The following is a 27,658-nucleotide window of genomic DNA, read 5'->3' on the forward strand; positions in this document are numbered from 1 at the left end:
GCTGAGGCTGCCTGAACAGCAGCAAGCTGGGCCATAGCTGTCAGTTGCAGAACACCAAAGAGAGAACATTGCATTAATTAGACACACCTCCCTCCCCATCTGCCTGGGCTATGCTCCAAGGGCAATCACTTGGAGTGATTTCTTTGCAGCTGGTCCAGGGACATCCTTGCTTCTGGATGGCCTGGGGGTTCCCAGCAAGGGGCCTCAGAGGGACACAGGACCTGACTTTCCTTCCACATGAAGAGCGATCGGAGTAACACCATCAAAGTCAGCACAGCGGGCTCATTGTGTCTGGGGATTGTTTCCCAAGAGGCTTGTAAAACTAAACTGGCTTTGGATTAAGAGAGCTATTTGCAGCGACATTCCAGCCATGTACACACAGACTAACTTCCACATGGCTAATCCCTCCTGCAACCTGGGCTCCTCCCTATAAGTCACATGCAGGTTGCTACAGGGATTGCTGTCTATACGGAAGGGTCCTCACCCCCACCCATGCCCCCTTACAGAGCAGGCTGGCTGTAAAGACAGGAGTCTGAAGATTGTAAGGGCGTTGTCTTTTAACTCAGTATTCGTCCAGCATCTAGCACAGTAATAATACCTATCTCTTCTATAGTGCTTCTGATCCCTAGCTCTCCAAGCATGTAGGCCTACTGCAGTACAGCTAATAAATAGTACTCACAGCTGCCAGCTCATCTCAGACACTAGTTGGTGTCTTGGCTAGGGCTTCGCCTTTTGGAGGAGGGTTTTCATATCACTCCCTCGTCACGCAGTAATTCAGTCCTTTCCTTTCACTGCCGCATGTTGCTGACGCAGCGACATCCAGCTTGGCTGGCACAAGGCAGCGGCCAAAGTGTGGGAGTTTCATAAAGGGGAATCTAAGTGTTAAAAGCTTGTGGATTGGAACAGACGTCATTCCTCAGCTTTACAAAACACAGGACTCCGCTGCACATCACTGTGAGGCACTCTTGTCTCTATACAGGTAGTACAGGGCAAACAATCCTCTTGTTCTGGAAGCACCCGCAGGCCCTGCCTAGATCCGCTGCTCATTGTGCTAGGCGCTGCATCTAGTAAGGGCACGGGAACGTGAGAAAGTTGACCCAGTGCGGTGCGGTGCTAGGGGCCGCTGTGCTGCAGGGAGCAGGGTGGAGGCCAGAGGTGAAAGTAAGCCGGTACAGGCCGGTATGGCATACCGGCAAGAACCAGCACGCCATGCCGGACCGCACCAGCTTCTTCTGCGGGGATTTAAAGGGCTCTGGGCTCCCCGCCACAGCAGGCAGCCCAGAGCCCTTTAAACCCCCCGCCCGCGGCTCCGGCGGCCGGGCTGGGGCCGGATTTAAAGGGCTCTGGGGTGCCGCGGCTGCTGGAGCCCCAGGCTCTTTAATTTTCCCCTGAGCCCCAGGGGCTCCCAGCCACCTCTGCAGCTGGGAGTCCCTGGTTGATTTAAAGCCCCTGGGGCTCCCAGCCACAGCCAGTGCCCCAGGGCCTTTAAATCTTGAGAGGCACCACCTCTTCAAGTTGAGGCCACGGCTCTTCTGGATGAGGCCACGCCCCCCCTCAGGACTCCAGCAGTACCGGTAAGTCCTGTAAGTTACTTTCACCCCTGGTGAAGGCTCTCCCCTTGCAGTCAGTGCTGACCCCAATGTCCCAGCCTGGCTCCAGGGGTGCTGTGCTGCAGGGAGTGGGTCAGGATTCGGGGTCCCTCCCACACATTGAGAAGGGGCGAGCAGCATCTCCTCTGCCACCCCATCAGGGTCAGTTACATTTTCACAGACCATCAGCTAGTTCCATTTGGGAGGTGGGGATTCCCCCTTCCTCTTTGCCACGGCTCCTTTTGCATCTTCCCAAGCAGTGGCTTCTCTCTTGCCTTGGGCTTTCCCCACCCTCCGGCAGGTATCATATGTCCTTAGTACCCCTAACAGCCTCCATTTCCCCACTCATGTCTGGGATCTCCACCACAGCAATGCTCAGCGCTGCCTCGGTTTCCCCAGCAGCTTCCCTGGCCACTGAGTCTAGTGTCATGGCATTTATACCTGTTCTGTGTAGAAATGGGTGGGTGGCCCAGTCGTGTGCTGCCAACTAGCCCCCCACTGCCACCTGGTCCCAGTCCCAGTTGCTGTTGGAATGCAGACAGAACTGACCAGAGCTGGGTAGAACTCCTCCGGGCCGGCTCAAACGGGACTACAAACTCATTCAATTCATAAACTCAGAGAAGCGATTTGAAACAAACCCATTGATGGGGGGCGGGGGGGGGGGGTTTGATGGTTCGAGGGCAGCTCTGGAGGCCTGATCCTGCAAAGACTGAATACATGTGAGCCAGTGGAGACACATGGGTGTCAACTGGGTGGCTCAGCTACAGCTCTGGAGGAGACACGCGGCTTCACTGCAGTCAGAGGAGTGACTGCAGCTCGTGTAGACAGACCGGAGCCAACTTGGACCTAGCTAGCTTGGGGACTGGAAGCTGTGGCAGTGAAAGTGTCACCATGAGCTGTAAACCCCAGCCAGACCCCTGGGTCAGTATGCAGCTGTCCCTTGCTGATGCCACGTCCCTGGGGTTTCACTGCTCTGGCACTGATCAAAGTCAGCTCAGATGTCAGCTCCAGCTACAATCACCCCTGACGACAGTGTAGCTGTGCTCTGAGAGGGCTTGGCTTATGTGGCCCAGCAAACTGATGGCTGAGAGAGATCTGATCGCGCTCTAGAAATACATCGGGGGGGGCAGGATGCCAGGGAGGGCGAAGGGCTAGTGCAGCTAACAGACAGTGTTGCCCAAGAATCAATGGGGCTAAGCTGACCAGGAATCAATTAGAAGCAGGTTTTGAACTGCCCAGAGGAGGGAGGTGCTGGAACTGCCTCACAGTAGGACCATGAGGGCAAGAGACTGTAACCGATCTGAAGGTCGAGCTCGGGCCATTGATGAACAGGGTAATATGAGAGGGTGGCCTGTGATAGCAGCTACCAGACCCCAAGACCCAGGAGGTTGCTCCCAGTCCTGTGTTCCAAAAGTTAAGCAGGTGCCTACGTCATTCAGGGCTTGTCTACACATGAAAGTTAATTTGGATTAAGGTCAGGTGTGACTTTAAAGCCCAATAGCTATTCAGTTCTATAGAGGGTTTTATACCACACTCATCACTGCAGTATCTGAGCTCCTTCCAGCAGAGCACTAAGCCACATGACTACCCATCCCCTGCCGTTTGTTCTCCAATCAGCGAATCGTGTGCAGTGAAGCAGCTTGTTTTGGGAGGATTTGTAGATGTGTGGTGTTGTGTGTTTATCATAGAGAAGGGAAGGTCCACAACCTGTGCTGGGGTGATTTATGGGAGCTCATTCCGCAGGCTGGGACTGGCCTCCAGAAAAGTGCTGGTAGAGACTTTCATTGTGGAATGAGGCTGCCCTGTTCCGCTTAACCCACTTTGCCCTCATCACCTTACCTCTGCCCCTTTGTGCATGGGCATTAGGCTACAGTCTTCATTGCAGCTCACATGGTAGCTTTTCCAGGAGCCTCACCTCCTTCAGTGCACAGGATGGATGGGGCTATTAGAAAGGGCAGCTAGTTAGTGTTCCTTTTTATCTGCATTGGTCAGTGCTTGTTAATAATAATTGGAGATATACCAATCTCCTAGAACTGGAAGGGACCTCAGGAGGTCATCAAGTCCAGCCCCCTGCCTTCACTAGGTAGGACCAAGTACTGATTTTTGCCCCAAATTCCTAAGTGGCTCCCTCAAGGATTGAGCTCACAACCCTGGGTTTAGCAGGCTAATGCGCAAACCACTAAGCTATCCCTCCCACCCAGATCAGGGGTAGGCAACCTATGGCACGTGTACCGAAGTTGGCACGCGAGCTGATTTTCAGTGGCACTCACACTGCCTGGGTCCTGGCCACTGGTCCAGGGGGCTCTGCATTTTAATTTAATTTTAAATGAATCTTCGTAAACATTTAAAAAACCTTATTTACTTTACATACAACAATCATTTAGTTATATATTATAGATTTATAGAAAGAGACATTCTAAAAACGTTCAAATGTGTTACTGGCACGCAAAACCTTAAATTAAAGTGAATAAATGAAGACTCGGCACAGCACTTCTGAAAGGTTGCCGACCCCTGATTTAGATGGACAATCAGGCCCAGAGAGTCAGAGGTGCTAATGAGACCCTGCAGCTGCCCAACGTTAAAGAGTCGGATATAAAGTAGGAAGGTTGCTTTACAGATACCTCAACCTACTTAGTCCCACGGCAAAGAACCCGTTTAAAAATCTTGGTAACTTTCTACTGAAGATCCAGAAGAAGAAAGAAAAACAGTGAAAGCATTGGAGGTGTAAAATCCTAAGGAAGGCTTTTATCTTAACAACATTTTTGTTGTCATTCCCTTTCTCTTGAGCAGTAGAGAGGCTTTGCAAGGAAAACCCTCTATCTGACTGTATCTCAGATTGGTGGGTCTCAATCCCTGGTCCGCGGACCCTTGGTGTCTGCAGTATAAGATATGGGGTCCAAAAATAAGGCCACTTACAGCCCTGCAGCGGTGCAGCTGGACCGGTACAGCTGATCCTCTGCAGCGCATGTGGTGAAGACGCTCTATGCCAATGGGAGAGAGCTGTCCGGTCGGCATAAAAAAGCCACCCTGGTGAGCGGCAGAAACTATGTCAGTGGGAGAAGCTCTCCTGCCAACGGTGCACTTATGCCAGCGTAACGTATGTTGCTCGGGGGGGTGGAATATTCACACCTCTGAGCAACAGAAGTTTTGTCGACATAAGTGGTAGCGCGGGCATGGCCTTAGACTGAAGACTGACTGAACAGAACTCCACTGTGTACACAGACAATTGATTTCCAAAGGGGTCCGCAAAGAAAAAGGGTTACGGACCACTGGCTTAGAGGGTGAGAACTGTCCTCTTTGGGGGAAAGAGAGGACATTAGTTGCAGCTGCTGTTAGTGCTGTGGGGGTTTCTGTCTGATCCCATTTCTTAGAAGACAAAGCAAGACAAACACACCAAAGGGGAGCGACATGACCAGCAAAGACACAAAATCCAGCTTTTGTCTCTGGTGTTGCTATTGTCTTGCAATCTCCCTGCTGGGAGAACCACAGACATGGTGCATGGTTTTACCAGACACTCTGAGACCTGGCAAACTTGTACCAGCATCGGGTAATTAGGGCTTTGCACTTAGCTGCCTTTCTGGCCACAGAACACTTAGAGCAGTGTTGCAAAATATGCAGTCCAGGGCGGGGGGGACAGACTCTTATCCAATAGAAGGCCAAAGGAGAGAGATAGGAAAGACAAGAAATAAGGTAGGGGAGGAAAAGGATGCACAGGGCGGGGGTGAAGGTGACAGTCCCAGGTGGTATTTGGGATTCAGCTGGACCCAGGGGAGGTGGCGCTGTCGTCCGAGTCCCTCCTTGGCCCGGTGGTGAGGACATCTCTTGAGTTCAGGACAATGAAGGTTCAGTGATGTGATGTGATCCCAGGGTCCCAGGAGCCAGTGCAGGTGGCAGCCATGATGGTGAAAGTTACTCCTTCCCCTTCTTTCTGTCAGCCATTGTCCCCCTGCGATACCTCTCCTATCAGTCGGCAGCATCGCGGGAGCCTCTTTTCCCACACAGTCTCCCCACAGAAAGGGAGTGATGGGCAGAATAGCCCAGCCCCCTCATTATTTTGACCACCAATTAGGCCTAGTTTTGAACCCACCAGTTTTGGTCCATTTTGCTCTGGTTTTGCCATTGTTCGTCTTTCCCAGGCATGATTGTAACACAGTCCTTGAGTGATCCCTGGAGGCCTTCTCGTTTGGACTAGTTCAGTCTGTCTGTCTCCCTTTTGCAGCGTTTCCCATCGGCCTTTGCTGTTACAGGAGGTTTTGAGACTTTATGAACTTTCATTCCCTTTTCACAGTTAAGCTCACACTGAGAGTAAATGCACAGGCCCAGCTATCCCATCCCTGCCTGCACTCAGCTTCAGGGGTGCTCTATAGCTCCGGAGCCACACAGCCAATCAATTCCAAAATGTCAGGGAATGTTCTAGGCATCAGTGGGTGGGGCTATATGGATTTTGGTGCAAATCGGAAAGTCAGATTCCGAGGAAAAGCTGGGTAATAAAAAAAAAAAAGGTAATAAGGGGAGATATACCAATCTCCTAGAACTGGAAGGGACCTTGAAAGGTCATCGAGTCCAGCCCCCTGCCTTCACTAGCAGGCCCAATTTTTGCCCCAGGTCCCTAAGTGGCCCCCTCAAGGATTGAACTCAGATCCCTAAGTGGGCCCCCAGACAGCCTGGAGTTTCTCCGGCACCTGGGCTGCTGTGTCTCAGAGGCAGCAGGTTCACCTGCTGCCTGGGGAGATCAGGGCATTTTGATATGGCCAAAACAAAATGGTTTGATGCTTCCAAATTGAAATTTTGCAAAATTTCCATTTTGCAAAAGAATTAGAAATGGCAACTCAGTGTTCTGATTTGGAACAAAACCAAATTTCGAAATGTCAGGATTTCCCGGGGAACAGAAATTCTGTTTTCTGCTCAGCTCATGTCCAGGTTTGTTAAATCAAGACTCCTCTACCATGCAGACCTGGAGAGTTCTCAGTGAATCTGAGATAGGTCTTGTTGGTAGAGCAGGGCAAATAATGGATTTGTTGGTCACTGGGAATTCCAAAAAATGGAGGGAAGAATTCATTTTCGGTTGAACCGAACACAGAATTTTCTGAATTTTTCACTGAATTGAAAGTAAAACAACACCCTGGATTGATGACCCTGCAATGTCAAAGCACCATCCCAGGAAGTTTCTGAGAAAGGTGGGAGATTAGCATCTTCAAAGTCCTGTTGTCCTTCTTAAATGGCCCATTCAGGCTGATTGCCTGCTGTCTGGTGGGTGTTCCCCCAAGTACACACACAGCTGTAATTGGTACAGAGTCAATATTCCTAACTTCAGATACAGAAACGATACATGTGTACCAATTGGATAATCACATTCAGCAAATCTGATCCTTTCCAATGATACCTCATATGACCCATCTTGCATAAAATATATCTTAGTTATGCCATATTCATGCCATAACAATATCTCTATGAAGAATATGAGGTGTAGCATCACATATCTAAATCCATTTGCCAGATGGAAAAGGATGTTTGAGGAAGAGAAAATGTTTCCATGGCAAATTTGTGGCCAAACTGCTGCTATCCACAGCCCCTCGGTGACTGGGATTCATCTGCTCCTAAGCCATGCCTCTGCGAGAACTTCCCTCTCCTGTTAGCAGTATAGGGCTCATGACTCACAGCAAGTTAGTTCTAATTCCATTCCATGAAGAGGAGTGGGGACAGATCCCCGCCCCAGCCAGCTCATTTTGTTATTCACCTGCTTGTCAGAGAGGATCCTAAGCCACAGGCTAGAAATAACAGCAATGAGCTCTGAGCCACTGACTGTGTCTGCCAGCACCAGAGTCCATGCTGATTTTCTAATCACAAGGTGGCATTTCACACCTGGCTCTCTCAGGGCTCCCGTGGGGCTGCCAGATCAAATCACTCCCATGCAGCAATGAAGTGGGAACATTAAGCACCATGGATTGAAGCCCAGAGGGCACACACAGCTGGCCCTTCTGCCTGGCTCTTCCCAGCTCCTAGATATTCTTGGTAACACTGCACCCATTGGTGCTACAGGGAGTCTGGTGCCCGGGGGGGATGCCCAGATGCCAGTCTGCTGTCTGTCTGCAGCACAGGAGCTGAACTGCGGCTCTCTGGTCCCATCGCCATTATTATCATTTGTCTTATGGACATCTCAACCAAGATCAGGGCCCCATTGTGCCGTGCGCTGTACAGATACATCTGAAGGACAGTCCCTGCCCTGAAGAGCTCACAGTCCAACTGGACAAAGGGCAGGCTGGGGAATGGAGGCCTGGAGAGGGGAAGTGTTGGATAGGGTCTGTTGTGCACTGTGGAGCTGCGATAAGGCACCATCTCTGTGGAGGGCAGTGGCAATGGAGGGGTTAAATCCAGGGAAGCCTGGCTCTCTGCATGGCAGACATTCACCTTGCTGCTTGGCAGTGGAGCAGGGGATGTCTGCAGGCCAGTGCCCTGTGGGAGGACAGCTCAGAGATTAGCTGAGAGATGGAAGATGGCCCTGGATGGTAGCCCCTGGCTGGAGCCATGCACCGTGCTGCTCCCAGACATGAGCACTGAGCTGGGGGCAAGGGCTACTCCAGAGAGCCTCAGGGTCCAGACGCTCCAGCCAGGCCCTGTCCCATGGCTGGAGGCTGGAGAGTCAGGCAGAAAGGGCAGGCCACTGAGTGAACAACTGAGCAGTTATAATGGCTGGCGCCAGCCCCTTGCCATGGGGCTCTGCCCCTCCCCACAGCCCACCTGCAGGGCACCATCCACCCCTCCAGAGCCCCCAGGCTATGGGGCTCTGCCCCTCTCAGCATCACCGCCTGCAGGGCACCACCAACCCTGCCAGTGCCCCCAGGCTATGGGGCTCTGCCCCTCCCAGCATCACCGCCTGCAGGGCACCGCCAGTCTCTGCCCTATGGAAATTCCCATCTGAATAGACAAAGTGTGGGAGGGTAAACTGAGGCATGGAGTGGGGAAGTGGCTTGCCGAAGAGCATCCAGCAGGGAGTGGCAGTCCCAGCTCCCTGCCCACTAGCCCAGGCTGTCTGGGTCACTCGTCAGGGCTGCTGGGAAATGACTGAATACTCTCCCTGGGGGAGCAGGTTATCCCTCTGCCCTGTCAGCTTCGGAGTGTTCATAGAATCATAGAATCTCAGGGTTGGAAGGGACCTCAGGAGGTCATCTAGTCCAACCCCCTGCTCAAAGCAGGACCAAACCCAACTAAATCATCCCAGCCAGGGCTTTGTCAAGCCTGACCTTAAAAACCTCTAAGGAAGGAGATTCCACTACCTCCCTAGGTAACCCATTCCAGTGCTTCACCACCCTACTAGTGAAAAAGTTTTTCCTAATATCCAACCTAAAAAAAAAAAAAAAAGGGACCTTGGAAGGTCATCAAGTCCAGTCCCCTGCCTTCACTAGCAGGACCAATTTTTGCCTCAGATCCCTAAGTGGCCCCCTCAAGGATTGAACTCACAACCCTGGGTTTAGCAGGCCAATGCTCAAACCACTGAGCTATCCCTCCCCCTTTCATCACTTTTGTTCTGTCTCGGGGCTGCTATTGTCACTGGGCTGAACTTAGTGCAGGGAAATGGTTGCAAAAGGTCCCTGGGGTGGGGGGGTATAAACATGTCACAGAGCTCTCCCCCCCTCCCGGCTTGGGATTTCACTACACCTGCACTGCCCGGGACATCGTTTTGTTCTGTTTGTGCAGCTCCCAGCACCACAGGGCTCCTGGGTGCTACCATAATACCTCTAATAAATAAGGTACAGAGCCCAACACAGTGGGGTCCTGGTTCTAGCCCATGACTGGGACACAAAGGCATTACCGTAATACCCCAGCTAAACAAGGTACATAACCTAGGTGCTCTCACTATATAGATAATAACACTCTCCCGGCTCTCACAGCCCAGGGCCTACAGCAGGGGCGGGCTGGATCCGGCCTGTGGGATTGCCCCCAGTGGCGCCACGGGCCCTGCGCCACTCTGCAGAAGTGGCCGGCACCATGTCCCTGCGGCCCCCGGGTGGGGGGGGGCAGAGGGCTCAGTGCGTTGCCTATGCCTCCAGGCACTGCCCCCCACAGCTCCCATTGGCCAGGAATGGGGAACTGCAGCCAATGGGAGCTTCGGGGGAGGTACCTGGAGGTGCGGCAACGGCAACAGACACGGAACCACCCCACCCCCTCCACCCCCCAGGGGCCACAGCGCTTCCTGGAGCGCTGCAGGGCCAGGGCCAGGGCCAGGGCAGGCATGCAAGGAGCCTCCCCTGGCCCCAGTGAGTGCCGCTGCCACCCCGGAGCTGCTTTAGGTAAGCAGTGCCTGGCCGGAGCCCGAACCCCTCCTGTACCCCCCAACTCCCTGCCCTAAGCCCCCTGCCTCTACCCCGCACCCCTCCTGCACCCCAACTCCCTGCCCTGAGCTCCCTGCTGCACCCCTGTGCACCCCAACCCCATCCTGAGCCCCCTTCCACAGTCTGCACCCCAACCCTCTTCCCTGAGCCCCCTCATACACCCCACACCCCTCCTCTGCCCCAATCACTTTCCCTGAGCCCCTTCCTGCACACTGCACCCGCTCCCACATCCTCCACTCCCTCATGCACCCCAACCCCCTGCCCCGGCCCTGCATATAATTTCCCCACGCAGATGTGGCCCTCGGCCCAAAAAGTTTGCCCATCCCTGGCCTACAGCTTGAACTACAGCAGAATCTTCCTCCGCTCTCAGCAGCATGGGGGCTCTGACGCACAGATGGGTAGTTTTCAGAGTAACAGCCATGTTAGTCTGTATCCACAAAAAGAACAGGAGTACTCGTGGCACGTTAGAGACTAACAAGTTTATTTGAGCATAAGCTTTCGTGGGCTAAAGCCCACTTCATCGGGTGGATGCATGCAGTTGGGTAGTTGTGTCTCCATCCAGCAGAGGCGACACCCACTAACTAGCTGTGTCACTGCCCGGTGAGAGCGCCAATCAGCCCGTCCTTTGGCAGTTTGGAGAACAATGAACAGCCTGGGCAGAGGCACAATTACCGTGGTTATTATGGGCTGAGCAGGCTGACGTGGTGCTGCTGCGTCAGCCAGCCGGTGAATGAGGGGATGAGATAATGGGTCCCCCCCTCCCCTTTGGGATGGCTTTGTTCCTTCTGTGAGGGGCTAATCACATCCTGGCTGCCAGCAGCTCCTGGGAAAACAAAGGACAGAGCCCTGGGCTGGCAGATAAAGGCTCTTATTAAAGTATGTTTTGTTGCCTAGGCCTCTGCAGAGTGAGGGGAGTTGGGGGGGCAGAGGAGAGGGGCATGGGGAGAGACTAGGGCACACACACAAAACCACAGAGATCCCGCCCCGCCCCCAGCAAGGGTTGAACTGCCTGGCTGGAGAAGGGTTACTGACCCCTATTTCAGAGGGGGTGGGAGACTGGGGTCTCTGGGCAGAGCTAGTGGAGAGGGAGTGAGAGGCAGGCTCGGTTCCGGCCCTTGTCCATGTGCTGCATCAGCTCCAGCAGGGGGTGGCAGCAGCAGCAGCGTTCTCCAAGGAGGGCAGCATGGGAGGGGTATGAAGTGCCCCCTTCTAAACCTCCAACCCCGCTCCCCAGAGCACAGCACCCCTTAGTGCTGGGCATTCAGGGCAGCACTCCCTGCCAAGGGAGAGTGCCCCTATTGAGCACTCCCCCCACAGCACAGGACCTCCGAGCACTACCTTGGGTCAGCCGGGGCAGCACTGATTGCCAGGACACAGCACCACTGTTCTCCTAGCAGGAGCTTGAGCTTGGGTTCTGGGACACTCTTGCTGTTTGCAATCGTGGGTCTTTCTGTGTGGAATGGCCATGAGACCCAGCAAACTCATTCTACACCAACCACCACCCCCTCCCCAAGAGGCTGCATCATTCCAAGACAAACCCCCCAGGGTCTGGCCTATACTGGGAAATGCCTGAGACTCTGCCTCCTCCCTGTCCTGAGCCGCAGAGCCAATTACACTGAGATGGCAGGGAGAAAAATCACAGTAATGAGGGGATAATGGGGAGCGAAAATGAAAGAAAATTTGTCATCTTCACAGTTAGGGCTGGATCCTGCAGCAAGCTGAGAGCTTCCCAGCAGCTGTCAAGCGACCCCTGCAGGCCGTGGAGCACCCACAGAGTCGGTGCCTATGCCGAGGGGCTGAGCCTCCCCCGCCCCTGGGATAGAAAATGCGGAGCTCACAGCGTGGTTCCCATGCATTTGCTGCTTGTGGCTTCCTAGAGGTTGTTAGAGGCTTTCCCTTCACTCTCCCACTTCCCTGGTTCTTGTCACGCAGAAAGGCAAGCGGCAAAAGACCAGAAGTCCGAAGGGCAGACAGTGGGATGTTTATTGGGGTTAGTTTCCAAGCAAGCATATCCTGAAGCCCTTCACACCAGTCGGGCTTATCTCTATACAATGATAGAGTCTGTTCCCCAGTGTTCCCTTCCCAGCTCTGATGCCGCAGATCATTTAGCCTGCGTCCCCCTTCCCGGCTCCGACGCTGCATAGCCTTTACCCCGCCTCCGCGTCCCCCTTCCCGGCTCCGACGCTGCATAGCCTTTACCCCGCCTCCCCCTTCCCGGCTCCGACGCCACAGAGCCTTTACCCCGCCTCCGCATCCCCCTTCCCGGCTCCGACGCCGCAGAGCCTTTACCCCGCCTCCGCATCCCCCTTCCTGGCTCCGACGCCGCATAGCCTTTACCCCGCCTCCGCGTCCCCCTTCCCGGCTCCGACACCGCAGAGCCTTTACCCCGCCTCCGCATCCCCCTTCCCGGCTCTGACACCGCAGAGCCTTTACCCCGCCTCCGCGTCCCCCTTCCCGGCTCCGACGCTGCATAGCCTTTACCCCGCCTCCGCGTCCCCCTTCCCGGCTCCGACGCCGCAGAGCCTTTACCCCGCCTCCCCCTTCCCGGCTCCGACGCCACAGAGCCTTTACCCTGCCTCCGCATCCCCCTTCCCGGCTCCGACGCCGCAGAGCCTTTACCCCGCCTCCGTGTCCCCCTTCCCGGCTCCGACGCTGCATAGCCTTTACCCCGCCTCCGCGTCCCCCTCCCCAGCTCCGCCACCTCAGAGCCTTTACCCCCCTCCGCGTCCCCCTTCCCGGCTCCGAAGCCGCAGAGCCTTTACCCCGCCTCCGCATCCCCCTTCCCGGCTCCGACGCCGCAGAGCCTTTACCCCGCCTCCGCGTCCCCCTTCCCAGCTCCGACACCTCAGAGCCTTTACCCTGCCTCCGCCTCCCCCTCCCCGGCTCCGCCGCCGCAGAGCCTTTACCCCGCCTCCGCCTCCCCCTCCCCGGCTCCGCTGCCGCAGAGCCTTTCCTATGCCCTATTCCCTGTTCCCCACCCTTAGCAAATTTGATTCCAATTTCCCTCCCACTTCCTGTTTGACCCCAGTTTATATAGTAATATTCTCAGCTATACCTTAGCCAATCACTTTACTGAAATGTAACTAACCAATCCTAACATATGGTAACATAATTCTCTAACCAATTATATCCCACTACCCTAATTAACTTACACCTAGCAAAATTAATTATACAGCAGACAGATTAGAGAGCCAGACAGATTAACAATAGAAAAGTCGGGGTCATAAAGATAAAACACATAGAAAGGGGGTTTCACAACCAAAATCATTGATCAGCGATTTCTTGCCAGACAGGATGCTGTCAAACTAAGTTTTCTTTAACCATCTTAAGATCTGTTTCTTTATCTGGTGGTGATGGACACTATCAGGACAGGATCGTCTTCCTAACAGCCCAATAGCACCTTATTTCAGTGTGACTGCTTTGGGATGTGACCGTAGGCTTCCCAGCTTACGGCTGCCCTGGCTGCTTAGCCACACACCTTAGCTAAGAACAAGGCCTCAGCATAGGCGCCGACTTATATGGGGCTCTGGGGCTTTAGCCCCATGAATAAATCCCAAGCAGGGGCTCTGCCCCACCAATGTTTTTTCTCCCCTGCTTGGAGCGCCCCCCCGCCGCTGCCGCCGCCGCCGCCGCCAGGGCTGCCCAGAGCCCTTTAAATCCCAGCCGCCGCCGGGAATCAGAGGGCTCTGGGCTGCCTGCTGCAGCGGGCAGCCCTGAGCCCTCTGTTTCCCGGCCGCGGCTGGGATTTAAAGGGCTCTGGGCTGCCTGCAACCGCGGGGAGCCCAGAGCCTTTTAAATCCGAGCCGCGGCTGGGATTGATAGGGCTCTGGGCTACCCGCTGCAGCAGGCAGCCCAGAGCCCTCTGATTCCCGGCCGCGGCTGGGATTTTAAAAGCTCTGTGCTCCCCGCGGGTGCAGGCAGCCCAGAGCCCTTTAAATCCCAGCCGCGGCTGAGATTTAAAGGGCTCTGGGCTCCCCGCCGCAGCGGGCAGCGCAGAGCCCTCTGATTCCCGGCTGCGGCTGGGATTTAAAAGGGTCTCAGCTCCCCCCGGTTGCAGGCAGCCCAGAGCCCTTTAAATCCCTGCCGCGGCTGAGTTTTTAAGGGCTGCGGGCTCCCCGCGGTTGCAGGCAGCCCAGAGCCCTTTAAATCCCAGCAGCGGCTGAGATTTAAAGGGTTCTGGGCTCCCCGCCGCAGCGGGCAGCCCAGAGCCCTCTGATTCCCGGCCCCGGCTGGGATTTAAAAGGCTCTGGGCTCCCTGCGGTTGCAGGCAGCCCAGAGTCCTCTGACTCCCAGCCGGGGCTGGGATTCAAAGGGCTCTGGGATCCCCGCGGCTGCCAGCAGCCCAGAGCCCTTTGAATCCCAGCCTCTGTCCGCTGATTGCCCCCTCCCCAGACCTCTGCCCCAACTACCCCCCAGAACCTCCACCCCCTATCTAAGCCCCACTGGTCCTTGTTCCCCAATTACCCCCTCCCGAGACCCCTGCCCCTAACTGCCCCTTGGGACCTCAGCCCCTATCTAAGCCTCCCTTCTCCTTGTCCCCAACTGCCCCCTCCTGAGACCCCACCCAACGTCCCCCCCCAGGACCGCACCCCCTACCTGTCCCCTGATAAACCTCTTAGACTCCCATGCCTATCCAATTGCTGCCTGTCCCCTGACTGCCCCTTCGAACCGCTGCCCCATCCAACTCCCCCTGCTCCTTGTCCCTTGACTGCCCCCCGGAACTCCCTACCTCTTCTCCAACCCCCAAACTGCTTACTGTGGCACTCAGACCAGCCTATCTGGCTCCATGCAGCTCCAGACAGTTGCTGCTATGCTCCCCCATGGAGGCCACAGCCCTCTCCCACCCCCAGCACCTGCCTTCCAGATTTGAACACCTCAAAATTCAGGAGTGCTCAAGCTCGGTTTGGGCAGCTTTTACTTCATTTCTCCCAAATCAGTTTCCCCTGCAAGGTGCCAACTGAAGGTGTTGGAGAACAGAGAGATCAGGTGGCCTCCTAATGCCTGGAAAAGAGACAAAGGCCGGAGGAGGGAGTGTCAGTGCCTGTGCGGACTTCTGGGAAGTGCACGGTGTGGAAGGGAATGCTGTGATGCTTTGGAACATCTCCATACAAAGCCAGTCAGGACTCTGGGGGAGCCTCCTCTCTCGGAGCATACTGTCTCCAGGGCAAGAAGCTTACACCTTCCTGGGTCTGACCTCGGAGCATTCAGCATGCCCTTCCACGTCATGCACTTTCCAAAGTGAGTCTGCCCAGGCTGGTCCTGGGGCAACCAGAGGTCGCTGCACCCCAACTCTGCAGTCAGATGTGACTCTCAGCCAGACAGTAAAACAGAAGGTTTATTAGATGACGGGAACACAGTTTAAACAGAGCTTGTTGGTACAGAAAACAGAACCCCTCTGTCAGGTCCATCTTGGGGGGTGGGGAGCCCAGAACCAAGTTCTGGGTCTCTCCCAATTTCCCCAGCCAGCTCCAAACTGACACTCCCTCCTCTGGCCTCTGTGTCTCTTCTGGACAAGGAGGCCACCTGATCTCTTTGTCCCCAACACCTTCAGTTGGCATCTTGCAGGGGAAACTGAGGCACCCACACAGTATTCAGAGAAAATATTAAGAACATTCCCACTTCATCACAACAGATGCAACAAAATATAATACCGTATATTGAAGTAGGCAAGTGCTGCTTCTGACTTTCCACTTTTAATTGACCCTTGTAATCTTGTGGCGCTGACGCGTTGTAGCTTCATTTTATATCGGCTTACAGGGCGGGAGCGGGGGGGCACCACCATTTTGGGCCCCACCAAAAATTATACAAACCTGCCGCCTATGGGCCTCAGACTATCCTAGTGAGAGAAGGCTCGTACACAGGCCGACTGGGATTTTGAGTCTTTGTTTTTATACCCCTGTAACTAGCTAAGTGATAAAAATACACATAAGTTCTTCAAGTCCAGGCCATAGGGGCCAAGGCCACCCGGGAGGTGGGGTGGGGTGGGGGGGAGTGGGGCAATTTGCCCCAGGCCTCGCAGGAGCCCCCACAAGAATATAGTATTGCAATTTTTTTTTTATGGAAGGGGCCCCTGAAACTGCTTTGCCCCAGGCCCCCTGAATCCTCTGGGCGGCCCTGATCTAGGCTGACCTCCTGCCTAAGGCAGCCCAGACGCCTGCCCTGAATTCCTTCCTGTCTGAACCAGAGCAGATCGGTGAGAAAAACAGCCGATCCGGAGTCCAAACCTTCCCCCAGCCCCTTGGGCAGTCGCTCCATTGGTCAATTACTGTCCCTGCGACAAAACTGCACCTTATTTCCCGGCTGAATTTGTCGAGTTTCAGCTTCCAGCCATTGAATCATGATAAACCTTTGTCTGCGGCACTGAAGAGCGGCTGTTACCAAAGGGCAGCTCCTCCGGCAGGTACTTCTGTGGGGGCTGGTTAGAGACTGTCACCAAGTCACCCTTGTCCCTCAAGAGCCCTTGGCACCGTTAGGGCTCTTGTTAGCTCATAACTGAGGATACGGTTTCGTTACAGAGTCACGGATCCTGTGACCTTAAGAGACCTCTGTGAGCTCAGCCTCAGCACAGAGAGACAAAGGGATTTTCCCCCAGCAGCAGAACTGGGACTGGACCCCAGGTCTCCAATCTCCCAGCTCAGGGCACTGGCCACTCGACTGCTGCAGCCAGCCAGCCAGGTTGATGGATTGATCCTAGGGATCAGCTGCACCAGACCTCTCCCATCTCTCGTTTATTTCCCTCTAGCCAGCTGTGCCAGGGGCCTTCAGGTGCCCTAGCACAGTGCCGCTGCCTGGCATCGCGCAGACCCCATAGCCTGGCTGGGTGCTGTTTAATTAAAACCCACTTGTTGCTTTTCATTCCTTTGTCTCCCAGCGATGATCACCCCCCTGTCTAGTGCTGAGCCTGGGCTCAGCACAGCCAGCATCTGGCAGCAGGTGGAACACACACAAACCTCCTGTCTCAGTGGGGAGACATGCCCCAGAGGGAATGAACAGAACAGGTAGTCATCAAGTGATCCATCTCCTGTTGCCTATTCCCTCCTAATAGCCATTGATGGCTGCATCCTCCATGAACTTACCTAATTCTTTTTTGAACCTTGTGATAGTCTTGGCCTTCACAACATCCTCTGGCAAAGAGCTCCCCAGGTTGAATGTGTGTTGTGTGAAAAAATACTTCCTTTTGTTTGTTTAAAATCTGCTGCCTATTTGGGGCTTTCAGTTGCAGCCGCTCCACTTGCCAGTGCTCCCAAAGCAGCTCTCATACCTGCTGTGGGTGACACCGTTAGAGGGCTTTCCCTTCACCCTCTCCCCTGGTTCTTGTCATGCAGACAGAAAGCAGAAGACCAGAAGTGCCAACAATGCGATGTTTGTCAGGGTTAGTTCTCAGCAAACATGTCCATAGCTCTACACGCTGGCAGAGTCTGTTCCCCAGTGCTCCGTTCCCAGCTGTGACCCCACAGAGCCGTTACCCCGTGTCCCCCTTCCCAGCTCCGACGCTGCACAACCTGCCTATGTCCCTAGTCCCCATTCCCTATTCCCCCCTCCTCCTTCTTAGCAGGCCCAAATATACCTGCAGTGCAGGCCCACAGTCAGACCCCAGGGGAGGGGCAAGGAGTGAGGTAATGCTACAGTCAGGGACAGGCATTTCTTTGGTCTTATAGTGTTTTATACCTTCCCCCCAAACCTCCTTTGCCCCTCCCACTGCTTGCTTGACTTTGCCTTGAGATAGGGGTTAAGGCAACCTTAACGTGTGCTCTGGAGTAACACCTCAACCGCTCTTGTCTGTTCCCATTGGACCAACAAACCCAGCTGACTAGGCAGAACCACCATCACAGCATCTTTGTCCCTTCTTTACACATTTTCATATAAGATATAAGAGTATCAAAAAGTCAAACCTAAAATTCTATCCCAGGCTAACAACCAGACCTGTATACTAACACTCCACCCCAATTTCTCTTTTCTTCTGGGACCCTCCTGCCCAGGTATCCCGGGGAAAGCATAGGACAGAGGGCAGCACATTTTCTGATAGGGCCAGATATCAAGATGGAATGTGTCCATGCTCCATTTGCCCCACTGTCCCCTATGCAACATAGTGCCCTGCACCTTCCCTCGTATGGGCATACTGCACGTATATTCCAGTGAGTGTGTCAGACTCCCCATAGTAATGGGCCCAAGAAGGTTGGATCCGGGTTATCCATTACACTTGGGTGGAGGATCATTCACATTGCTTAAATCTGACAATTAGTGGTTGTACCTGGTGGGTCTGTGCCCCCTGTAACCACCGCAGTATACATTGCAGGATTAGTGTACTTAACGACAGGCAAATAGCCATAATGATCCACTGTAATATTAGGAGCCCTGATCACTGTAATATAGGCCAACATCTGGGCCACCACCAAAAATGCTGTTTCTCTTCTTTTGACAAGGTTAAGATCTTGTAACACCATTTTGGAGAATCTATTTTAAATGTGTCCAATTATTGGCAGTTGCATTAAGCTGCTCCTGCAGGTTTTGCATGTTTCCGTCCATATCAGGATACTAGACCCCACTCTCCTCCCAGCACTGGAGAAAGAACCCAGGAGTCCTGAGCACATGCACTTCCTGTGATTTGTGGTATCCTGTCAGTGTGGTGGGTTTCCATGGGCAGGGAGAGGTGCAGCCCTTTGGGCCGGGGTTAGAGAGACAAAGAGCCACTAGGCATCATTATTAATCCATGGAGCCTGGTCCCTGCTCCGCACGAACTGAGGGGTGAACCCCCCTTCCTGACCCCCTTCAACACAGCCCAGGGCCTTCCCTTGCCACTGAGCCCATGGGGCAGGACATGAACCAACAGGGTGATTCTGCTGGGGCTGCAACCTGCTGTGTCCATGAACACTCCCGGGATGGCTGGGAGCGGGTAACAGCACCATTGAGCTTAGTGGGGGCAGGTATGAATAGATAGATACGGGGGGTGTATGGGGATGGATAGATAAATACAGGGGTTTAATGGAGATGGATAGATACAGGGGCGTATAGGGATGGATTGATAGATATGGGGGGTGTATGAGGATGGATAGATAGATACGGGGGTTTAATGGGGATGGATAGATAGATACGGGGGCAAATGGGGATGGATAGATAGATATGGGGGGTGTATAGGGTTGGATAGATAGATATAGGGGCGTATGGAGATGGATAGATGGACGATGGGATATTTCATTACATTAAGACTCCTACAGAAAAAGGGAAATGAATGCCCCTCACCCTTCCCCACTCCGCCTGTGTTTTGGGGCAAGGAGGGCTGGGGCGGGGCTGTCTCTGCACAGTGTCCCTGTGAGCTGGTTTCAAGCACCCTCTTCAAGTCTCCTTTGTGCTTGTTCCTGTGAAGCCCTTGAGACGCTCTGGCTTGTTCGCTGCAGCCACTCCACACCCGCCTGGCAGCCCCACCCCCAGGCAGCCCGGTTCATGCTCCCAGCCCCCCAGCCTCCAGCCTGCTGAGCTCAGCTGGCTGGGCTGGAGGCCAGAGCTGCCCCTGGGCTCTGCGGCCTGTGGGTCCTTCCCAGCCATGTGACATGGGGGGCAGCAGGTGTTTGGTAACCCTGATCCAAGCTGTGCCCCTGGGACCTGCCCTCCTGTACCTCACACCCTTATTGCAGGGTATGGGGCAGAAACATGGGGCCAGATCCCCAGGGGATGTAAGCACTGGTGAGATATGACACAGGCAGTGTGAGTGACTGGCTCCCAGCACATGACGAATTGCAAATCCAGTTCCCTCGCCCAGTCTGGGGCTCAGAGCAGAGACTGCTGGAGCTTCGCCTTTTGCTGCAGAGTCTCATCCCCCGGATTCCCCCAGCTGGGAGCCACATCTCTGGGGGAGATGCCCCCTGGTCTGACAGACAGTTACCGATGGAACTAACTGCTGCCTGCACCTTCAGATCGACCATGTTATCAATGTTGCACCGAGCACCCGTGTGGCATGCAGGCACCATGAGGGCAAGCAACAGGAACACGGCAGCCTTCATCCCACGGGGTGCTGCGCCACCTGCAGGGGAAAGACCCAGTCAATGTGTGAGACCCCAGAACAGGAGCCCTCTGGAACCCGTGGCTGGAGCCAAGGTGCATTCGCAAGGCAGCAGAGTGGGGCACAGGCATGTGGGAGTGAGGTCAGAAGGGGGGAAAGGCAGACCCACGAGTGCAGGAAAGGGTGGCAGGGATTTCCCTAGGGGGTGTACAGCCCCCCTGAATTTCTCCAACACCAGCCCACCCCAGTGATGAACCAGATACATGCAGTGTTGCCAATTTAGTTCATTGGAAATTTGAATTGAAATTGAAACATTAATACACACTGTAAAAGCATACATAGTATATGGTAAAACACTTGTACCCAAGAAAGCATAATGGCTTTGGAAAGTCTGAACAAAAACGAGCTTCCTCATACAGCTGTTATTTATGACAATGTCGGCACATTTGTTTCGGCTGTATTGGCCTTCTATGATTGGTAAGCCAGGTCTGAATGAGCTCTCCCCTGACAGCCAGTGATGAGCCAGGGGTGGGTGGGAAGGCTTCAGGACCAGACTGTGTCTTCATGAACTCACCTACTCTGCCTAGGTATCCAGCAGACAGAGCTGTGCTGCCCAAGTGATGCGGGATGGGCCAGCTGCCCCATACACGTATCCCAGGTCTCAGTCAGGATCATACTCTGTGTGGCCAGCCCTTCCTGCTGTGACACACTATACCACACGGGGGCGCCCTGTAACCCCCATATTTACCATTTGTATATAATTGTGATATTGCATATAAAGCAGGCCATGTGAGGTATCGTGGGAAAGGTTATGATCTGCTGAAAGCCATTGTTCTATCTAAATATGTGTATCTTGACTGCATATGAAGTTATGAGATTGTGTTGTATGGTTGTCACTAAAACATGCTGTGAGTGGTGAAATCACCCAGATAGTAGCTCCCCAGAAAAAACAAGGGAGCTAACCAACACCCGGGTGGGTGTTGTTATATCCTTGGGGGCAGCCGGTTTAGGAAGAAATCACTTGAGGCCAGACAGCAGACAGCTAACAAAACTACCATTTTATTTACAGACACAGAGCTCACCCAACTGTCCGAAACAGGCTGGGCTATCCCCTAATAATCTAACTCAGTTGCCATAGGAACAAAAACCATGACAACCAAATACACAACAGGTGTCAGCCGTCAAAAGGTGTCAACCATCAACCGTCATTGTCCAGCAAGGGAGCTACAATTCAATGATTCGCTTGCACAAGGCCACACCAGGGGAATTGCTCAACCTTGGCTGGTGACTCAGCAACAGACATGCCAGGATTTGGGTTCTCCAAGCACATTCTTTAAATGTAAGGCAATAAACATCCCCAGATAAAAACAAAACAACAAAGGAAAGAGCTTCAGGAGTAAAAAGGGAATGCAGGCAGAAGTCCTGCCCCCCAACAGAATGGGGGCTATCCAGTTTATTGCACTCAATACAGCATGCATGATTACCTGCCCATGGGCAGGTGGCATATGTGTGCATTTGATGCAAGCAGCTCCTGGCCCTCAGAGACCTTTGCAGACCAGAGTGGCTGAACTGGAGGAGCTGAGGGAGACAGAGAAGTACATAGATGAGACTTTCCAGGACACAGTAGAATGGTCCCACCCTTGATCTGACAGCCACTGTGCTGTTGAGGAGGATGAAAGTCTCAGGGAACAAGAACATACAGCTGGAGCAGAGGGAAATGATCCTATAGTTGGGACACTCCTTCCAGATCATAGAATCATAGAATCTCAGGGTTGGAACCTCAAAGCAGGACCAAACCCAACTAAAATCATCCCAGCCAGGGCTTTGTCAAGCCTGACCTTAAAAACCTCTAAGGAAGGAGATTCCACCACCTCCCTAGGTAACCCATTCCAGTTCTTCACCACCCTACTAGTGAAAAAGTTTTTCCTAATGTCCAACCTAAACCTCCCCCTCTGCAACTTGAGACCATTACTCCTTGTTCTGTCATAGAATCGTTCTGTCATCTTCTACCACTGAGAACAGTCTAGATCCATCCTCTTTGGAACCCCCTTTCAGGTAGTTGAAAGCAGCTATCAAATCCCCCTCATTCTTCTCTTCTGCAGACTAAACAATCCCAGTTCCCTCAGCCTCTCCTCATAAGTCATGTGCTCCAGTCATCTTCTACCACTGAGAACAGTCTAGATCCATCCTCTTTGGAACCCCCTTTCAGGTAGTTGAAAGCAGCTATCAAATCCCCCCTCATTCTTCTCTTCTGCAGGCTAAACAATCTCAGTTCCCTCAGCCTCTCCTCATAAGTCATGTGCTCCAGCCCAGATGATGTTGTGGTTTCTTCTCGCATTGAGGATACATCTCCTGCGGGGAGGGGACTCCAGTTATTTGAAAGAGACTGGTATTAATAATGGGTGATTCGATCATTAGAAACATAGATAGCTGGGTTTGCGATGACCAGAAGAGCTGCATGGTGACTTGCCTGCCTGGTGCAAAAGTCGCAGATCTCTCAAGACCTCTAGATAGACTTATGTGCAGTGCTGGGGAGGAGCCAGTGGTCATGGTACATATAGGTACCAATGACATAGGGAAGGATAAGACAGAGATCCTGGAGGCCAAATTTAGGCTGCTAGGTAAGAGATTGAAGTCCAGGACCACATGGTAGCATTCTCTGAAATGCCTTCAGTTCCACGCGCAGGGCCAGTTAGACAGGCAGAACTGCAGAGTCTAAATGCATGGATGAGACAATGGTGTAGGGAGGAGGAGTTTAGATTTATTAGGAACTGGAGAACCTTTTGGGAATGGGAGAGCCTATAGAGGAAGTCAGGGGCACCATTTAGGTGAGTTGGGGGGGCAGGACCCCCCTCCCAAGTTTCCTACAGGAGATGTGCTCCCAGATGGAGCTCTTAACTGCCGCATAGCTGTGATCTGGTGATCTGCTAGGCCACTCCAATCCTTGACGCTGGGACCAGCCTCACCCTGCTCTGCTGTGAGAACCCCCACCCCTGGGCTGTTCACACACAGCCTCTGGCATGTAACTGCTCCTTGGACAGTGCAACCGAATGACACTAGCCAATATCTCCAGTCCCAGACTCAACCCTAGGAACCTCTGTCTTGCAGTGTCCAGTTATGCCTGCTGGATGCTGCAAGCTTATATGAGTTTGTCAATTTAACAAAGAAATTGATATGTACCAGGCTTGTTATTCCAAGGGGAGTCTCTGACACACTTCAAACCAAACACACGGCGTCAGGTAGAATAAACAAACAGATTTATTAGCTACAAAGATAGATTTTAAGTGATTAGAAGTCAAAGCACAACAAGTCAGATTTGGTCAAATGAAATAAAAGCAAAACACATTCTAAACTGATCTTAGCACTTTCAATGCCCTTACAAACTTAAATGCTTCTCACCACAGGCTGGCTGGTTGCCCTACAGCCAGGCTCTCCCTTTTGTTCAGTGCTTCAGTTGCTTGGTGGTGGTGTCTGTAGATGGAGGTGGAAGAGAGAGGAAGAGCCTGGCAAACATCTCTTCCTTTTATCATGTTTTTTCTGCCCTCTTGGCTTTGTGCCCCACCCCCCCTTCAGGGTCAGGTGAGCATTGCTGCATCATAGTCCCTGACTGACCAAGGGAAGGGGGGTGACTCACTCGGAGAGTCCAACAGATCCTTTGTTCCTGCCTAGGCCAGCATCCTTTGTTCCTATGAGGCTGGGCTGGGTTTGTCCCATGCATGCCCTGATGAGGTGTGAACTGCCCCTCTATTCCTGGAGAGTTTTGCCTGGGCTTGTTTTAAGCCATGAAGACATATTTTCAGCCTCATAACTATATACATGAAATTACAACCTATAACATTAATGTAACAGCAATTACTATAACATCACTGTAACAACAATGCTCAGTGCATCATAAGCCTTCCGAAGACACCCATGTGCATTGGATACCACACAATCATTTTATAAGGATGAACATGGGGTGAAGGGGGTTCCCCTGAGGTACAGAATGTCACAATAGCATTAGTGTGAAATTAAGTTCTGCAGAGGACAGGTGTCCCTGGAACAGGGAGCCAGAGTTTTGTTTACAAACAGAGGCAGGGTGATTAAGATAACAGCTGGAAGTGGAGCTTGTAAAACAGGAACCCCTCTGTGGGGATGCTGGAGGGAGGTAAGTTTTGTTTTAGAGAGAACACAGGGGACTCAGAAGCCAAGTCCTCTGAACCAAGATTACATTCAGAAAAGGGGGAGATTTGTAGGTGAAAAGAAAGGGCCAAAGCCAAGGGAAGGGGTAGCAGTGGTATAGAGAAGTTCCCACTCTACCTGTGGTACTTATGTGGCCCCTCATAATGTCTAACCTATTTCTCCTTGCAGCCCTGCTGAGGTAGAGCAGTGCTGTTATCCCCAGAGGCACAGAGAGACTAAAGGCCAGATTTTCTAAGGTATTTAGGCACCTAGTGGGATTTTCAAAAGTACCTAGAAGGTTAGGTGCTTTGTAAGCCCCACTAGATGCCCAGCTGCATCTTTGAGTGCCTAAAAGGTTTTCAAAGTATGTCCTGAAGGCACTGGTATGAGGCATTGGCCTGTGTGGCACAGAAAGTCCATGGGAGGAATAGAACCCAGGTCTTGCTCTCTATCCACCAGACCAGCCTCTCTCTCCAACCTGTAAGGATGGAGATTCCACCACCTCCCTAGGGAACCTATTCCAGTGCTTCACCAACCTCCTAGTGAAATAGTGTTTCCTAATATCCAACCTAGACCACCCCCACTGCAACTTGAGACCATTACTCCTTGTTCTGTCATCTACCACCACTGAGAACAGCCAAGCTCCATCCTCTTTGGAACCCCCCTTCAGGTAGTTGAAGGCTACTATCAAATCCCCCCTCACTCTTCTCTTCTGCAGTTCCTCGTAAGTCATGTGCCCCAGCCCCCTAATCATTTTTGTTGCCCTCTGCTGGACTCTCTCCAATTTGTCCACATCCCTTCTGTAGTGGGGGGACCAAAACTGGATGCAATACTCCAGATGTGGCCTCATCAGTGCCCAACAGAGGGGACTAATCACTTCCCTCAATCTGCTGGTGATACTCCTACTAATACAGCCCAATATGCCGTTGAGGAAGAGCAGAACCCCTTTGGGGACTGGCCCAGTGCAGGGACTGTTTAAAATCTGGGGCATAGCACAGATCCTGGAGACCCAGGACAGATCCCCACTCCTCACCCAGAGGTAGGAAGGGAACCCAGAAGTCCTGGCTCCCAGCCCACTGTTCTTACCCAATAGATACAAGTCCCCTCCCAAAACCAGTGCTGGAACCCAGGAGGCCAGGTTCCTTGCCAGGGCTGGATTACGGTTATTAGGGGACTTAGGTAATGGGAGGGAAGGGCCTAAGTATGAATTACATATTACAAAAAAAGTTATGACATCATCAAACATTTATCATAGAATCATAGAACTTAAGATCAGAAGGGACCATTATGATCATCTAGTCTGACCTCCCGCAAGATGCAGGCCACAAAAGCTGACCCACCCACTCCTGAAATAATTCTCTCCCTTGACTCATATGTTGAAGTCCCCAAATCCTGATTTAAAGACTTCAAGTAGCAGATAATCCTCCAGCAAGCGACCCCTGCCCCATGCTGCGGAGGAAGGCGAAAAACCTCCAGGGCCACTGCCAATCTACCCTGGAGGAAAATTCCTTCCCGACCCCAAATATGGCGATCAGCTGAACCCCGAGCATGTGGGCAAGACTCTCGAGCCAGACACTCAGGAAAAAGACTTTCAATATCTCAACATTGACCCTCGGTACTAATTACTTGTGGTGGCACGTTATTGACCTATTGACTAAATCAAACCATTCCCTCCATAAACTTATCAAACTTAATCTTAAAGCCAGAGAGGTCCTTCGCCCCCACTGTTTCCCTCGGTAGGCTGTTCCAGAATTTCACTCCCCTGATGGTTAGAAACCTTCGTCTAATTTCAAGCCTAAACTTCCCAACTGCCAATTTATATCCATTTGTTCTCGTGTCCACATTAGTACTGAGCTGAAATAATTCCTCTCCCTCCCTGGTATTTATCCCTCTGATATATTTAAAGAGAGCAATCATATCTCCTCTCGACCTTCTTTTGGTTAAGGAAAACAAACCGAGCTTCTCAAGTCTCCTTTCATACGACAGGCTTTCCATTCCTCGGATCATTCTAGTGGCCCTTCTTTGTACCCATTATCTACATACATATTTACATATTATTTATTTATGTAAAATTAACAAGTTTATTCTCCTCTCACTACACTCAATTCTTCAAACAAACACATTTTCCCCCTAGCTTTAGCTGTGGCAAAGTAATGAATTATGTCATCGTAATTCAAAGACCTGACGATTTCATTCTCAGTGCTCAAGAGGAACAAAGCACAGAGATGCTTTTGAGTCATGGTGGATCGAGGATATTTTTTACCCTTGTTAGAAGAGAGCAAGAATGTTCTGTACTACAGTCTGTGATCATTAGTGATGAATACACCCGCAAGGCGCTTTCAACATTCGGGAAACACTGGGTTCAGTGATAACTTGGTACATCCAAATAGATTTGCTTTTGTCATTTTTTCTCTATATATCTGAGAGTGATGTGAATTCAACAAATTGAAGAAATTCTTTAGTAACATCTACTGGGAGATTGTTTGGGTACTTCTGACACAGATGTTTGATACCTTCACTGACTTCAGAACTTAAAATTTTAAGTGAAAAATTTGTCAGTACACTGAAGATTTTGTCAATATTTTCGTAAGCCTCGATCCGACGTTCTAATGAACTCTTCAGTTTGTCAACGATTGTGATGAAGGTATTAACTGTGAAGGCCTCCTTGTCACTGAAGGAGTGTTGTTGCATATATTCTGTCTTTTGCAGTGTTTGGCTAGCAGTCCTTGCAGCCCTCTCTGAATTTCATAGTCATCAAAACTATCCTGTATTTGTTGAAGAACAGTTCCAAGACTCCTCGTTAGTTTTACAGCAGTGGAAAGGTCAATTTGAGCACTTTGCAAGCTTAGACTGCACCTGTTGAATGGCTGAAGTATATCATTCCAGACCTCACGTTGATGTGCTGAGCTAAGAAAGAGTCAAACTTAGTGATTAGCTCTACAACGCCAAGATAATTGCCATTGTGTTTCAATCGAACAGTCTCATCTGAGCCATGGAATGGCAGACCACACTCAACAAGAAAAACTATGGTTTCAACTATGCATCTGAGAATGTTCTTCCAATAAGCACAAGCTTCCAAAAACTGGTTTTCCATTTTGGTTTCAATTCTGCCACTAACTTTCTTTTGGGCATGGTAGCCACTAACTGACAATATATGCGGCTCACTCATTGCATGATTGGTAATGTATAGAGTTTTCTTCCAATCATTGAAGGCTTCGCAGAACATTCCCCACTTTTTGGTATCAGAAAACAGGTGGCAATAAAAACAGTTCATGTTTTCTCGACATGGTTTCTATTGTCCAGTGTAGGCCTACCGTGTACAGAGTTCAGTATTGCTTGGGTTCACAAACACTTAGCCCACAAAGACAAAATCACAACCACCATAAACTGAATTCACAATCTTGATGGGTTAATTTTTACAAAGCAATATCTAATGAGACAAAAAAATTCTGATGGCCCTGCTACCATCGCTCAGCTGTTACTTCAATATGGAATGGAGGTCCTCCAGTAGGGCCTAAAAATAGGAGGGCCTAAGGCTATAGCCTTATTAGCCTATGGGTTAATCCGGCCCTGCTTCCAGC

The 27,658-nt window shown here is 52.1% G+C and overlaps 1 protein-coding gene across 1 annotated transcript in view; it reads right to left on the bottom strand.

Annotated features, from left to right (window-relative positions):
• LOC123353799 (resistin-like) overlaps positions 1 to 27,658 on the bottom strand; it is a 98,484-nt gene that overhangs the window by 62,543 nt on the left and 8,283 nt on the right. The window contains exon 2 of the mRNA XM_044995213.1: positions 19,800 to 19,937. Coding sequence (XP_044851148.1) covers positions 19,800 to 19,937 — 138 coding nt within the window. The remainder of the gene's footprint in view (positions 1 to 19,799; positions 19,938 to 27,658) is intronic.

This window comes from Mauremys mutica, chromosome 20 (assembly GCF_020497125.1).
Source record: "Mauremys mutica isolate MM-2020 ecotype Southern chromosome 20, ASM2049712v1, whole genome shotgun sequence".
In the NCBI taxonomy this organism is placed as follows: Eukaryota; Metazoa; Chordata; order Testudines; family Geoemydidae; genus Mauremys; species Mauremys mutica.